This window comes from Grampus griseus, assembly GCF_964374135.1.
Source record: "Grampus griseus genome assembly, chromosome: 7".
Lineage (NCBI taxonomy): Eukaryota > Metazoa > Chordata > Mammalia > Artiodactyla > Delphinidae > Grampus > Grampus griseus.
In genome coordinates this window covers 113,001,211-113,017,498 of record NC_139001.1, presented here as the reverse complement: position 1 = coordinate 113,017,498, position 16,288 = coordinate 113,001,211, and the positions used below count along the sequence as shown (strand labels likewise).

General features: G+C 43.7%; 1 protein-coding gene across 1 annotated transcript in view; it reads left to right on the top strand.

Moving 5' to 3' along the window:
* Window positions 1-16,288, top strand: part of HERC2 (HECT and RLD domain containing E3 ubiquitin protein ligase 2) — a 230,085-nt gene that overhangs the window by 37,954 nt on the left and 175,843 nt on the right. Inside the window, exons 5-15 of the mRNA XM_082658482.1 lie at window positions 2,646-2,865; window positions 5,324-5,424; window positions 5,914-6,070; window positions 6,518-6,628; window positions 7,174-7,345; window positions 9,070-9,243; window positions 10,907-11,095; window positions 11,655-11,806; window positions 13,836-13,993; window positions 14,083-14,196; window positions 15,770-16,021. Coding sequence (XP_082514608.1) covers window positions 2,646-2,865; window positions 5,324-5,424; window positions 5,914-6,070; window positions 6,518-6,628; window positions 7,174-7,345; window positions 9,070-9,243; window positions 10,907-11,095; window positions 11,655-11,806; window positions 13,836-13,993; window positions 14,083-14,196; window positions 15,770-16,021 — 1,800 coding nt within the window. The remainder of the gene's footprint in view (window positions 1-2,645; window positions 2,866-5,323; window positions 5,425-5,913; window positions 6,071-6,517; window positions 6,629-7,173; window positions 7,346-9,069; window positions 9,244-10,906; window positions 11,096-11,654; window positions 11,807-13,835; window positions 13,994-14,082; window positions 14,197-15,769; window positions 16,022-16,288) is intronic.

Sequence of the window (16,288 nt, the reverse complement as noted above, 5' to 3'; positions counted from 1 at the left end):
TATTACATCAAATAAGTTTTCTGTCCCTTTCTCTGCCTCTTCTCCTTCTGGGACCCTGTGAAGTCTGCTTGATATTGTGTCGTATATCCCTTAACCTATTTTCACATTTTTTCATTGTTTTTTCTTTTTGTTGCTCTGACTGGGTGAACTACAGTGCCCTGTCTTTGAGTTTACTGAGCTTTTCTGCTGCTTCATGTAATGCGCCATTGAATCCTTCTAGCATGTTTTCAGTTCAGTGCAATTTTATTTTTCCAGTGTATTTTCTCTCCTTATTTGATTGGCAACTTCTGGCTTCTAATTTAGTGATTCATCTTTATTTTTTTCCATTCTACTGTTGAGCCCTTTCACCAAACTTTATTTTGGTTATTAGGTTTTTTGGTTCCAAAATTTCCATTTGGTTCTTTTTTTTTCTTTTTTAAATAAAACTCCTTTTTCTTGTCTTAGGTTTTCTATTTTTTCATATGTTTCAAGTGTGTTTGTTTTTGCTTTTTGGAGCATTTTTTTATTGTGGCTTCTTTAAAATCTTTATGAGAGTATTCTAACGTCTCTGTCATCTTGGTGTTTCTATCTATTTATTGTCTTTTTAAAATTTATTTTGAGATCATCCTGGCTCTTGATGTGATGAGTGACTTTCTGTTGAAACATGGACATCTTCACGTTATGTTCTGAGACTCTGATTGGTTTTCTGTGACACCATTCTGGCAGGGCAAGAGTGTGCTATACCTTGTTACTGCCAGGAGGGGATGGGAGTTCTGCTGGCTCCCCCCATGGTCTCCATGATTTGTTTCTTTGTTACTTTATTTACTCACCTACTTGTTTCAAGGTATCCTACAATAAATGACTGATTGACTAGGCATTAGGAGTTGGGCAGGGCAAGCTCCGTTAGGACATCAGGAAGGAGAGCAGGCTCAAGGGCATGAAGGCTCTCTTTGAGCTTCACTGTTGTCTCTGGGCTTTGCAGCAACGCGGAAGAGAGACGTATTATTATTTCAAAGTAGAAAACATAGTGATTATTCAGGAAGGTAAAGCTTTTCTTAGGCCTGATTTCTGGAAGAAATTCTGCATGGGGGATGTGTAGACAAACTGTCTTTGACAGGGCTTGTCTCAGTGAAGTCTCCCGTATGTATGCAGGGCCTCAGGCACCTCTCAGTGTTGGGCCAAAGGTGATTCTGCAAGGATGCCTGTGAAGGGTAGGGATGGTACTTCATGTATAAATCTTTCTGCTGCTTCATCTTGAGCCTAGTTTGGAATTTAAAGTATTTTTAAAAAACATTTATTAATGTTTTTCTCATATTTTTCTGTTACATTGCTTTTAGTGTTTCTGAAATCTGTATTTAAAAAAAAATTTTTTTTTCCTTTTTTGTCCATGCCACACAGCATGTGGGATCTTAGTTCCCAGACCAGGGATCGAACCCTCACCCCTTGTATTGGAAGCATGGAGTCTTAGTCACTGGACCACCAGGGAAGTTCCAAAAGTATTTTTCAAAAAAAAAAAAGAAAAACACAAAAAACACAAAAAGACATATTTTTTCCATCTAGTTTTCTATAATGATTAGCCATTTTAGCTAGTGGAGCTTTCCAGACTTAGCATCCAACCTCTGGTGTCTGGATGTGCATCTCTGTGCCATAGTTCCTGTGTGTGGAGAGGGAAGCTTTGTCCTGGTGGCCTCTCTAGAGAGTGGTGAGGTGTATCCATCTGATGCCTTCTATGATCTCCTTCTCTGCCATAGGAAAAGCATGTTTAGGTCATGGGTAGCTAAAAAATAAATGTCTTCCGTATAGGGGAAGTCAGTAGGTGTGTGACTTTTGTCTCTTGGTATATGAGGCTACCAGGGCGATGACTGTTTTGGCTTCATAGCTAATAAATATCAGAGATAGAAAAACAAGCATAGGACATCTCCTGCTCTCGTTACCACTGGGTGCTTTATTGGTATAGGGGGTTGGTGGAAGGTAACTTAGTTTACAGTTCAACTTAAGGCAGCTTTATGCTTAATTGTAAGACAAGACTCCTTTTAGTTATTTTCATTCACGTAATTTTCTTCTAGGTACCTAAAAAAAAAATTCCTTAAGTGTAGAAAATTTCAAACATACACAGTAGAGAGAATAGTATGATGAAATACTACTTACCCATAGCACATTCTGACTAGTTACTTCATCTTTCTCTGAAATATTCCATAAATGTATTACCTCTCATCGGTCATGTATGCTGGGCAATTTATTGAAACTGTTTTTATTTTGGATTTGGTTTTATAACATGAAAATACTGGATGTAGTTTTTCTCTCTATCTAGGAAATGTGTTGCTGATAAGGATTGACTTCACAATTTTGTGTTAAAAACTTTTATACCATGTTTACAGAGAGGCAGTATAACATGGTGGCTAAGAGTGGTCTCCCGTGTGCCATACTCAGCTGGGTGACCTTGGGCAAGCACTCTGTGCCTCAGTTTCCTCCTCCATAGAATGCAGGCACAGTACTACCTCTTAATGGTGCCTGTGAGGATTACCTAATGTGTGTAAACTGCTTAAAACCGTTTGTGGCACATATTAAGCACTCAGCTATTACCTATTATTGTTACCCATTTTATAATGTTACAACAAACTGTGCCCATGATATTCAGAGGTTGGATGTTTTATCTTGTTTTCTAGAGGTGAATGAACTGAAGGAGTGTCTTTCTGTGTTGGTTAGAGAGCAACAAGCTCTGGCCATCCAGTCAGCCACCACCACCCTTTCAGCCCTGAGGCTCAAGCAGAGACTCGTCGTTTTGGAACGATACTTCATTGCCTTGAATAGAACTGTTTTTCAGGAGACTGTCAAAGTTAAGTGGAAAAGCAGCAGTGTTTCTTTGCCTCCTGTGGACAAAAAAAGGTAATATAATTAAAAAAGAATCCTGATACCAGCTAAATATAAAACTCATGCTGTTTTGTTTAAGAAAGTTTAATTAAGGCTTTCAATATAGTCTGTTTTTGTTTTCTGAAATTTTATTCTTTCTTTCCCTTTTTGTATGTTTCATATAATCTGGAGAATGGCTTTCCCAATTTGCTCATAAAGTAACAGGCTATGCTGTAACCTGTACCATTATTTTAAAGACCCTGTTCTGTCAGTAACTGTAGAAGCCAGTCAAAAGTTTAGATCGGCATGTCTAGATTTGAAAATGGGATCTGAACATTATATTCTTTTTGTTTTGGTACCGGGTAGGGAATTATCACATTGTAGTAGTGCTTAACTAGTTTAGATGCTTCATTTTTTTTCTTCTTAATGTGATTTACTTATTCTTTTCTTACAAGAGATGCTTTTATGGATTCACATGCAGTTGTAAGAAATAATAGAGAGATTCCTTATACCCTTCAGCCAGTTTCCCTAGTTTTTCACTTGCAAAACTGTAGTACAGAAATCACAACTAGGATATCGACTTTGATACATTGTACCCGTCTTACTCAGATTTCCCATTTTACATGCTTTCAATCCTCTGTGTATGTGTGTATGCATGAGATTTTATCGCAGGTGTAGATTTCTGTCAGTACTGCCACAGGGTACAGGACAAGGACCCTTTTTTATAGCTGCAACCATTAACCTGTTCTCCATGTTTATTATGTAACCTTTTGAGGTTGGCTTTTTCACTCAGCATTATTCCTTTGAGATTCTTCCAAGTAGGTGAATGTGTCATCATTGTTGAGCAGGATTCCACGTATGGATGTACCACATTGTGTTTAACCACTCAACCTTTGAAGGATATCTCAGTTGTTTATCATTTTTGAGTATTTTGAATAAAGCTGCTGTGAATATTTGTGTACAGGTTTTTGTGTGAACTTAAGTTTCATTTCTCTGGAATAAATGCCTAGGGTGCAATTGCTGGGTCTTACGTTTAGGTTTGTAAGACATTTTCGTACTGATTCCGGAATAGCTGTACCATTTCACATTCTCATCCGCCATGTATGAGTGGTTCCATTTCTCCATATCCTCGTCAGCATTTGGTGGTGTTGTCACTTATTTATTTTAGCCATTCTGTTAGATGTGTAGTGTTATCTCCTAAATTTTAGTAGATATCTTTCCCTAATTTCTCGACTTATTTGGATAGTAGTGGGTTTTACCTTTTTCGTAGAACTGGCTGTGGGTTGGATAGTTGATTGGCGTAGATGGGGGTGGGTCCAAGCTATTTCTATTTCTGTTTTCTTAAATAGCTGTAAAATGGAGAGCCACTTGTTGAAGATTTAGCAGTTTTTACACGGTACAGATTTAGGACTGTTTGGCTCTTTCTCCGTGGATGAGGTCGCGATTGGCTGAGGGGAACCCCAGCTTCATGCCTCTCCTGGTACAGCTTTCTTAGAGGGTTGTTTCCTCGTAGAGCTCCCCAAGCACGTATCCTGCACTGTTCAGGATTCATAGACGTGCGCGTACCAGCTGCCTCTGTGGGTCCCCACGTTCCTCACTGCTAATTTGACTTGATATTGTATCTTGGGGAGATCATTCTATATGATTGCCCATTTTAAATAACATTTCTCCCTAATTATGAAAGCAAATTAGAGTAAATTTGGAGAGTGAAGTATATAGTAGAAATACATAACAGTATAAAGTTGAAAATAAAATTTCTTGCTACGTATGATTGAGTTTATATTGTACACACATTTTTATATTCTAGGTTTTTTTTAAAAGGATGATTTTTATGGTTTGTATAACTTCTTAATACGTGCAAAATGAAACCATGTCTTGTTAAATTAACATGTATAAGTAGAAAAATGCTTAAAAAACACGTGAAAATGAAAAGCAGTAAATTCAGGCGGGGTTACCTGCTGAGGTAGGTGGGAGTGTGGGTGAAGGAGAAGAGCACATGACGGGGCCTGCAGACCTAGCAGCCACATAGCCCTAGGCAGGGGGAGGGCCAGAGCGGATGCCCAGGCCTGGGGCTGAGTGTCGGCACTTGCTGCCTTGTTTTCTGTGTGCTCCTTACCCCTCACCTGCCTTTTCTTTACTTTGTAAATTGAATCCCCCTTTTATGTTTATCTGTTTATTTCATTTATCATCTGTCTTCCCCCAACTAATAATATTAGTTCCCTGAGATTATTTCATGAGTGTTTTAGCAAGTCATTTAAAATTCTTTTTAACTGTCTTTTTTTTTCCCCTCAAAGAGAAAACTTTTCCTTTACAAAGGACATTTGATAAAAGTCTTTAAAGCGTGAAACTAAAAGTCATTTGTGATCCTGCTATCTAAAGAAACCCATTGATCACATTTTGGAACAAATCCTTTCGTATTACTTATTTTATTTTAGAATTTGCACATGCCTCTGACTGACCAATTCCCACACCCCCCCATGTATGTTGTCCGCAGTTCCCGGCCCACAGGCAAAGGGGTGGAAGGCCTTGCGAGAGTTGGATCCCGAGCAGCTCTCTCCTTTGCCTTTGCGTTCTTGCGCAGGGCCTGGCGGTCAGGTACGTGTGCCCCGCGTGTTCTGTTTCCTGCCACATCAGGGGATGTGGGTTCTTTCCTCACTTCTGCCACCACGTGCCCCTGGGTTGATCCCATGTGCTCTCTAGGCCTCATTTTCCTTGTTTGTAAAATGAGAGGCTTCACAGTCTGTTTGACTTTGCAGGCCTGTGCTTCTAAGAAAAAAGGTGCGTATGCACATACATCCCAGGTGAACCACCGCAGTGCCTCTGTACTGATTTATTTTCTAGGAGAACCAGAAATTAGAATTGCTCACATGAGAGTCATACAATAAAGAATTGACGTTGGAGCAACTGTTCAGTGTTAGTCTCTGAGTTCTTGCGGTATCTCATTGAGAGGAAAGTGAGAGATTGAAAACCTGCCAGTGGCATCCTCTCACTCTGGGGGTAGGAGACCTGCCTGGGAGAGTGGGGAGAACTCTGTCTGTGTGCTGCCCGGGTACGGGTGGCGTCATCTGCCTTGTGTGTGCCCAGGGGAGGACGCGGACCTCTGCAGCGAGCTGTTGCAGGAATCCCTGGACGCCCTGAGAGCCCTGCCTGAGGCCTCGCTCTTTGATGAGAGCACAGTGTCCTCTGTGTGGCTGGAGGTGGTAGAAAGAGCAACCCGCTTCCTCAGGTCCGTCGTGACCGGGTGAGTTCTTCTTCTCACATTTTACTGTGTGAACGGTTCCAGCATGCTTTGCAGTCTCGTCTCACCTTCTTCTCTTTAGAGCTAAGAAATTTAGTAGGTTGGTTTCTGGAGTGTTTCCAGCGTACCCTCAGGCTCATCATTTGAATAATGATACAAGTAGTTTTATGCTACAGCAACTTGGAATATGTCTTCTAATGTAATCATCGTATAGTATCTGAATTAATACTTTTAACAAAAACTTATCTTTACAGGTTAATTGTATGCTTTAGAATCTCTGATTAAATTTGAGTAAGCAAGTCTCAGAAACCTGATTCTAAATATTAAAAATATATTTCTCCATGGGAAAGGGAAGGTACTTAATTTAACATTAACAACATGCTTGTTTTAAGTATGCTGTCTTTAAGGTCTGTTGTTACTTTGTCCCTGCATCCTCTGCTCTCATTTCAGGGATGTTCATGGAACGCCTGGTACCAAAGGGCCAGGAAGTATCCCCCTGCAGGACCAGCACCTGGCCCTGGCCATCCTGTTAGAGCTGGCTGTGCAGAGAGGCACGCTGAGGTGAGGGGTGCTATAGGCTGGGAGTGCTGTAGGGAGATGCCTGTGTATCTGAGCAGCTGTTGCATTTCATTGAACTATTTGTGACTGTAGGAAATGTGTGGTGGTCTGTGATCAAAGAACCATGTCCCAGACCCTCTATTTTCAGACCTGGGTACACTTAAGTTTTCTTCACTTCCTTTTTTGTGTTCAACTTTCTAGTAGTTTAGGAACTGTTATTTCTTTTGCCTCTCTCTCTTAATTTTCTTCAAATAGTTATTTTTATTCCATTAATTTAAGGTCCTAGAAATTCCCTGTAGAAAGTGCTATTTGAGCTTCTTAACTGGTTTTATGTTTCTCATCCACAGAAGGTAGATGTCTTGTGCTAAAATCTTGGCATTGATTTAGGGATTTTACTGCCAAGAATTGTTTTCAGGGCCTTGTTTTAGTTTCCTTTCAAATCTAAAGTATTTCTTCAGTTTTATTTAGCTGTCTGCTTTAATTTTTTACAGACCATGGCAAAAAATGTTAAAATTTTTACTAGAGAATAAAGATAATTTCTCTTCCAGCCAAATGTTATCTGCTATCCTGTTGCTGCTTCAATTGTGGGACAGTGGGACACAGGAAACTGACAATGAGCGGTCTGCCCAGGGTACCAGCGCCCCCCTTCTTCCTTTGCTGCAAAGGTTCCAGAGCATCATGTGCAGTAAAGATGCCCCCCATACAGAAGGTGACACTCATGTAGGTATCGTCACGAGACTTTGCACTTAAGTAGCTCTCTTCATTTCACTTATCCTAAAGGAGTTAGCCTTTTATAAACAAGACCAGAGCACATTATCTGTGGTGGTAGTTGCTTCTGGGGGGAGAGTGGTTTTGGCCATTAAAACAGTGAATCAGAGACTTCCCTGGTCGTCCAGTGGTTAAGACTCCGTACTTCCACTGCAGGGGGCACGGGTTCAATCCCTGGTCGGGGAATTAAGGTCCTGCAAGCTGCGCGGTATGACCAAAAATAAAGAAAAAAAACGAAGCAAACAGTGAGTCAGGTGTGGGATTGGCTATGGCAGGTCATTGTGTAGGTCACAGTTGATACAGCAGAACTATCGCATGATCACATTCGGATTCTTTGCAGCAACTAAGGAGTGACCAGAGCCAGCTGTGTTTTGTAGACCCTGGCCCTTTGTGTTCATTTTGGATTGTGTGTATTAGGACCATGTTTCTTAACAAATATCAGCTTGTGCTTTTACAGAGATCCATCTGCTGCCTTGCTGGCCATGCAGTTTTCTTTCTGCTACGCTGGAGCCCCTGAGCCTTTTGTGCGTTTAGCGCTTTTGTGTTCCCGGCAGCCAGTCGTGTTGTGGTTTGGCTGTGATGGGGCTAATTGAGTTAGTAGCGGCATGAAGATGGGTAAAAATCCTGATGATATTCAGAAAGAGTGCGTTCTTACGGTGCCTGCGGTGATGACATGGGGCCACAGTGCAGGAGCGAGGCTCGGCTGGCGTGGGAGGGAGCGCGCGTCTGGTTCAGAGGAGCTGTTCTGCCACGATACCTCACTCTGTCTGCGTGGGGGGCAGTTACTGTGGGTTGGTGTTGACCCTTCCAGGACCCAGGCAAATCTTCTCTTCCCGCTCTGTCCTCCTCCATGTGCTGTTTATGGACGGCACCTCCATTAGCCAGCAACAGCTGCGTTGGCAGCGTGGAGCCAAGTCTGAAATGCACACTTTCAGAAAAATATTAGAAAAAGAGCGTTGGAAATAGCGACTCACTTTGTTGGCCTTTCCTGAATGTGGGGCACCACGCAGAGAATGTCACGTAAGTCATCCCTGTGTTTAGTCCCAGGAAGCTGAGGCTGGTGGCAGGGCAGGGCCCGCCCAGCTCCACACCCCTGGGGCTGTGGCTTTTTAGAGGTACAAGTTTGATCTTGCAGGTCTTTTCTGGAAAGACTTAGCTATTCCGTTATGAAGTTTCAGCCTAATTATTCTTTCACTTTGCAGTCTTTAGTGATAATAAAGCTATTCTGGCTTCAGAAGAATTAGAATTATTACTTAATGTGCAAATAAAATTAGGTTTTCTGATGAGTGGGCAGCATTTAGATTAAAGTAAGTGGTTTTTGTTTTCAGTTTTCAAAGCCAGGTTGAGGTACAGTGCTTTGTTCCCAGGAAGATTGCTCTGAGTTCTTTCGAGGGTCCTTGGGGTAGTGAACCTGAGGACGGTCGGGCTGTGTCATTTACCTGTGTGGAGTTGGCACACAGGTGACGGATGTGCGGATGTGTGGGCACCACTGTGTGCGGTGCGTGTATAGATCTCAATGCGTCAGCAACACTTCTTACTTGATAGCCAGAAAGGGGCAGGTTCACAGATAATGTCTAACTGTGAATACCAAAATATAAAGAGTGGTTAAAGGCTAACTGTGTTACTTTAATTTTTCCCACCGTTTCTGAAGATGTTTCTTTACTTTTCTTCTCTAGCTTCTGTCTGGCCCTCTGAGCCCCAATGAGAGCTTCCTGAGGTACCTCACTCTTCCGCGAGACAGCGAGCTTGCCATAGACTTACGACAGACTGCGGTTGTTGTCATGGCCCACCTGGACCGCCTGGCCGCCCCCTGTATGCCACCTCTCTGTAGCTCTCCGACCTCTCATAAGGTCAGTGCGAGAGCAGTGTTTATTCTCTGTGTGTATGTTCCTAGGTTCTCATTCTGTACCTGTGTGGAGACTCACTTTCTCTGCTGTTGGGGTGGATTTGGCTTTCAGCTTTTAAACATGTATACGCTTTAAGGCGTCGTTAGCGGTCACAGTGGGCGATGAGCAGGCCGAGGCACACAGCGGTTCAGGACCCACCCCGTGTCCCAGGTTCCAGATTCAGGGGCACGTCCCTGGAGCGCTCTCCTGCCTTCCCACAGCCACACGCCACGCTGTCTTCCTCAGGAGAAAGGTAGCGACGTGTCTGACACTAAGCTGGGTGTGTGGGGGCCTGCTGGTGCAGGCCCACGGAGGACCTCACACAGATGCACCCGACCATCACTGTGCTGCCCCATTGTGTCGATGAGAAGGCTGCCGTTTGGAGTGGTACCGAACCTTGCCAAGGTCACGCAGAAGAATCCTGGTTTTGAATCCAGATTCTTCTAACGGTTTTCTTTGTTTTGGCAGCATAAGTACTTTTATTTATTTATTAAATTAATTTTTATTGGACTCTAGTTGATTTACAATGTTGTGTTAGTTTCTGCTGTACAGCAAACTGCAGATTTTTCTAATTTTTAATGCTTTTTTCCTTTGGCTGAGCCATGTGGCTTGTGGGATCTTAGTTCCCTGACCAGGGATTGAAGCTGGTCCCCGGCAACGAGAGCGCAGAGTCCTATCCACTGGACCGCCAGGAAATTCCTTCTAACTTTTAATGTTTAATACGAGGAGTATTTATTTTATTTTGCAGGTATTTATGTTTTCCAGATAAGTAATACATTCCTATGGTTCAACAATGAAAACTAAATGCAGAGACACCCTGTCACTTCCTCTCCCACTGCCTCCTCGCCCTCTTTCCCCAGCTTTGCCTCTCATGCTTCTGGTCCCTTATGCATCCTTTCAGTTCTCTCAGCAGTATTGTATTATATCACTTTTGTAGCTTGTTTTTTCACTAAGCCGACTACTGAAGAGCTCTCTGTATAAGTAAGCAGAGCTTCTCTCTTTATTTTTAAAAGAAACTTAGTGTTCCACATGTGGACGTATCATGATTTTTTAAAATGTCTCCTATTGGTGGACACTTGTGTTGCCAGAAGCTTGCTACTCAGGTAATGCTGCGATGGCTACCCTCTACCTTTGTTCCTCTGTGTGTGTGCACGCGTCTGCAGTGGTGATGTACCCGATGTGGTGGACACGTGAGCTGATTATCCCCGAATTGCTCTCACGTGGCTTCATTCCTCTCACTCCCACCAACAGCCAGGGACACTTGTCTCCTAGGCTTGTGCTTAGGCCTTCGGGTCCCTGCCTGTAACGGCGAAGTGGTAACCTGATATGGTTTGAGCATTTAAAATATGTTTCAGGTCTACTTGCACTACTTTTTAATGGGCTCTGTTAAAATGAAATGCTGTGGAAAAGAAACCTGTTCAGTTACTTCATCTTACCTGCTAACTGAGGCCATGTGGGGTATGCTGAGTTATTTTGATGTTGTGAATCAGCGTCTTTCTTTACTTCCTTTATTTTTATCTTACTGTATCTCATTGTTACTCCTTGCATGAATTATTCTTTCTTTTGTCTAAGAAAGAATTTTCTTGCTGATATAAAGAAAATGTTTCCTTACGTTGTTGTCTGACAGGGATCATTGCAAGAGGTCATAGGATGGGGGTTAATAGGATGGAAATACTATGCCAATGTGATCGGTCCAATTCAGTGTGAAGGCCTTGCCAACCTGGGGGTCACACAGATCGCCTGTGCAGAGAAGCGCTTCTTGATCTTGTCGAGGAATGGCCGTGTGTACACGCAGGCCTACAACAGTGACACGCTGGTAGGTGCTGGGGCGGGTTGGTGGAGGGGCCCCTTTGCTGTGGGTGCTGTGGATCTTGTCTTTCTTTCTGTCGGTTGACTTCTGAAGATTTATAAGCACCTGCTCATTGTATATTATTAGTTGTGTTTAAAAATTTTAATTGTGATCATTATTGTCAAGATTTTGGGGGCAGAATTTCTCAGTTTTTAAGCTCAGGAACTCCTTACAGCGCCATTTATTGCCAGCTGTTATTCCCATTTGTAAACTGTAACGTCATTTCACTTTGGGGGCCAGGAAAGTAGTAACAAATGAGGCAGTCGTGGGGTTGGTGGCAGATTGGGCACGTTCCTGTTAAAGGAAGGAGCTCTTCACCTCTGAGCACGTGGAGGCCGCCCGCCTGGTGCTCTTCTGTTGGTGCTGGGCAGGGTGACTGGACAGGTGGCCTGGCAACCACCAGAGGCTCATGTTCTTTCAGTTCGAGAGGAGTTTGTCAACATAAGGTACAGGGTTGAGGCGAGTCATGCTGTTTTCTTTATCCTTGGACTGCTTACCAATTTTCTTCCTATTTTTACCTTTTTAGGCTCCACAGCTGGTCCAGGGTCTTGCCTCCAGAAACATTGTAAAAATTGCTGCCCATTCGGACGGTCACCACTACCTGGCCTTGGCAGCCACCGGAGAGGTGTATTCCTGGGGCTGTGGGGATGGTGGACGTCTAGGCCACGGGGACACAGTGTATGTACAGCCTATTCCTGTAACTGACACACTCTTGTGCTGCTGTAACCAAAATAGGGTGGAAAAGAAAAGTGTGGTGAGGTGTTTTGCAGCTGCTCAGACATGTAGGGCTAGGACGGAGAGGGCTGCCGAGGGGGATCGGCGCTCTGGTGGCCCTGGGCAGCCGTGCCCCCAGCACAGGGAGTGATGGCAGCTGGCCTTCGTGTTCCTCTCCCCCAGCTTTTGCTACTCCTGTTGTTAGCTGCCCACGCCGCACCCTCACTGTGGGGTTTCCTAAACCAAATCCCACGCTCTTCCTTCATTTACAGTCTCCACACATCTCTGTCAGATGAGGTCCTCATTTCCTTGAGCCATACTGTCGTTTTCCCAGCTAATAAAATCAAGAGTTTCCTAATACCTTATTTTGCGGAAGCTTTCGATTATCGTAAGAGACCAAGAAATAAAACAGAATGGTTGTTCTCAATGCAGGCTTGTGAAAAGAAAGAGTTCTGATGGCTGCCTCAGAATCAGAGGAGCCCTTTTGTATGTTGCCGTTGTGAGTGGAGCCTTAGGCTGAAATTGAAGATGCAGCCCCATTTCAAAGTGGTCAGAGCCGTGAGTAGGGAGTGGGCAGCAGCAGTCGAGAGGAGACTGCCCCGTTCTTACTGGGGTGGAGGTGGACATCCACCAGGAAGGATCCCAAACCGTGAAGAAAGAGTCATGCATACTGGGTGTTAGCATTCAGCAGACTTGATATTCCAGACTGGACAGTGTTGTAGGGGACTCAGACAAATGTGGTAAAATGATAGTGAAAAAAAGGAGTGATAAGTACAGAACTTAGAATTGTTACTCTCAGGTTAGCAGGGGGGCAGGATTAGCATGGAGCACACAGGATTTGAAAGGGTTGAGCTACAGGATGGAGGCATTAGTCTTTTTACTTTTTTTATGTCATATATAATTAGTATGCATAAAATATGTTGTAATAAAATAATACTCAGTTGAAGTTAAGTGCTGGGTTGACTAACTTGTCCATTACTCGAGGAGTTGAGGGAAGGAAAGGAGACCAGTACGAAGGGCAGGAGTTGCAGAGGAACTTTGGTGTGTGTGGTGGGGGTGTTGAGACTTGAGCTGAATGGAAGAAGGGGGAAGTGGTACCAGAGTAGAGTCATTGTCCCCCTTCCCGTGTGTGCCCCTGCCTCTGTGTTTGTTTATTTTGCAGAAAAGTGGGTCACAAAGTGAGCAAACTATGTCTTTGGAGAGGCTAGAGTGGGTGTTACCAATCACATCAGACATATTTTAGATTATAAGCATCGGGCATTTTGCTAATTTTGAAGGTGAAGAATCAACTAAGGAGACTCTTCTGCCCAGTTCATCCTTGCTGTTTCTGACTTTTCATTTGTAAAATATAGATTGCAGTGCGATTAGTAAACCTTGCTGCATCATTTCTTCTCATTTGTTTAACAAATACGTATAAATTTCAACCATGTGTAAGGAGATTTACAAATTCATCAGCTTCCCTTACACAGTCTGTTGAGCTTCACAAATGCCTGCAGCTGGGAGCCACCATAAATGAGGCACGGAGCAGTTCCATTACCCACTCCTATCCCCCTCCCCCTTTCTTTGGACCCTTTTGCAGCCAACCCCTGCTCCCCACTTCCAGCTCCTGGTGGCCACTGACCTGCCCTCTGCCACTTGGTAGTATTCTGTTTCTGGCTCTGTCAGTGAGCTTCATCTTTCCCTGTTGCTGAGTGCTGTCTGTGGATAGGCCACCGTTCAGACCACTGTGACCACAGCTGCCATGGACTTGATCACCTTTGTCTTTAACAGACACTGTTGTGATAGTCTGCTGGATGCCATGCTTGGCATTAGGTGCCCACTTAACAAAGAATCATGGAGGTGGTATGTGTTTGAATTCTGTATTTCTTAATTATTTCATAAGGCACCTGAAAGGTGAAAGTGTCTTTTGACGCTCTGATAGTTTATTCCCAGTAGTGTCACTAATAGGAAGGTCTCAGAAGGCCATTCACGTTTGTTCCTCTTCTCTCCACAGGCCTCTTGAGGAGCCTAAGGTGATCTCTGCCTTCTCAGGAAAGCAGGCCGGGAAGCATGTGGTGCACATTGCGTGTGGGAGCACATACAGCGCGGCCATCACTGCCGAGGGCGAGCTGTACACCTGGGGCCGGGGGAACTATGGGCGACTGGGCCACGGTATGTCTGCTCTGAGTCAGCTGGAGCATGCAGCATGAGGCTGCCTCTTCTGAGGGACTTGCAGTAACAGTGGTCCTATCTTTTTGAAGGCTCCAGTGAAGACGAGGCCATTCCGATGCTGGTAGCTGGGCTCAAAGGGCTGAAGGTCATTGACGTGGCATGTGGGAGTGGTGATGCTCAAACGCTGGCTGTGACGGAGAATGGTATGTGGGGCGCTGCTGTCCTGGACAGGCTCTCAGGATGAGGAGGGCCGCTCTCCTGGAGGGAATGAGCTTTGGAGTCTTCCTTTTCTTTCTTTTTTTTTGGGCTGTGCCACACGCCTTGTGGGATCATAGTTCCCTGACTAGGGGTTGAACCTGGGTCTCCTGCAGTTGAAGCGCAGAGTCCTAACCACTGGACCGCCAGGGAAGTCCCTGGAGTCTTTAAGTGTGCACCTCAGTGTCGTCAGGAGAGGTAGAGAAGTTATGGGACTTGTAACTTCTGTTACCCAGGGCCAGAGAGCTACCATCCTTCCTGGTTGGGCATTTTACTTTTTAACAGAGAAATGAAAATAAATGGAATAATTGACGTTTTAAGTCGTTTCTGATTATTGTGATTATATTTCCTAATGTTCAGCCACCCTTGATTCCCTGTGGTAAATCCTGCTTAGTCTTTGTGTATTCACAGTATGATACTTGTTTTTAATTTCAGTTTTATATTTGTGTTCATTACTGTGATTGTACTCATTTGACACTTTTTGAGGATACATTTATCAAGTTTGATGTTGATTCCTCCCCCTCCCCCCCCACCCAGCACTGCACGGCTTGTGGAATTTTAGTTCCCCCACCAGGGATTGAACCCGGGCCCTCAGCAGTGAGAGGGTGGAGTCCTAACCACTGGACTGCTAGGAATTCCCGATGTTGATTTCTTTTTTTATAAATTTATTTTATTTATATTTATTTTTGGCCGCGTTGGGTCTTTGTTGCTGCGCGCAGGCTCTCTCTAGTTGCGCCATGGGGGCTTCTCATTGTGGTGGCTTCTCTTGTTGCGGAGCACAGGCTCTAGGCACGCGGGCTCAGTAGTTATGTCTCGCGGGCTCTAGAGCGCAGGCTCAGTAGTTGTGGTACACGGGCTTAGTTGCTCCGTGGCATGTGGGATCTTCCCGGACCAGGGATCAAACCCCGTGTCCCCTGCATTGTGCCACCAGGGAAGCCCTTGATGTTGATTTTTTAAACTGTATTTGTCTTTCAGTATTGTGGGGGTTTGTCCTTCGAATCGTGGGGTCTGTCAGGATTAGCTGGGAGCCTCTCAGCCTTGCTCTCCCACAGGGAGCAACTTAATTTTATCCCCTTATGTAATATTTAATTAAATTACGCTAACAACTGTTACTGGGAATAAATACAATCGTACGTTTGGCTTGTGGTCAACACAACAAGAGTGGTGTGCAGTGGGCCATGGGCCCAGTTGCTGTGTTTTATGGAAGCAGTGGAGCTTTCGCTCTGTGTTTAGTAATTAGTGGAAGCAGTATCATTGAGCCCAAACTAGCAAGGGTTAGGATTTTATTATTCATTCAGTTAAAACAAGAAGAAAACTCAGCTTTCCATTTCTTAATTGCTTCTCTATCAACCTGAATAGAAACTAGATTTCATTTGGTCAGTAACCACCTGTGTAGTGTCAGCTATATACATTAGTGGTCTAGATTTTTGTGTGTTATTGGCTATATTGATTATTTGCAGACATTTAGAAGTTTTCTTTAGATGTACAGTTATTTTTACGCAAATAACTTGTATTTTTTAGGTCAGGTGTGGTCTTGGGGAGATGGTGACTATGGGAAATTGGGCAGAGGTGGTAGTGACGGCTGCAAAACACCAAAGCTGATTGAGAAGCTTCAAGACTTGGATGTTGTCAAAGTCCGATGTGGAAGTCAGTTTTCTGTTGCCTTGACAAAAGACGGCCAGGTTTATTCATGGGGGAAAGGTGACAACCAGAGACTTGGGCATGGAACAGAGGAACATGTTCGTTATCCCAAACTCTTGGAAGGATTGCAAGGTGAGTGCAAAATGTAAACTTTTAAAACCATCTGAGGCAGTTGTCTTTAGTAATCTTTTAAAGTTTGCAGGTATTTTTCTTTATCTGACATCTGTGAATGACTCATCGTTAGAAGCTTTTATCCACATTTTGATAGGTATAGATAATAAGTGGAAAGTGGTTTGTCTGTATTAAAAAGTGACCTAGAATTATTTTCATCAAATTTAATTTGAAACTTTTAAATTTTACCGGTGTTGGAGAGTTCTTTTTTTTGTTTGTTTGTTTTTT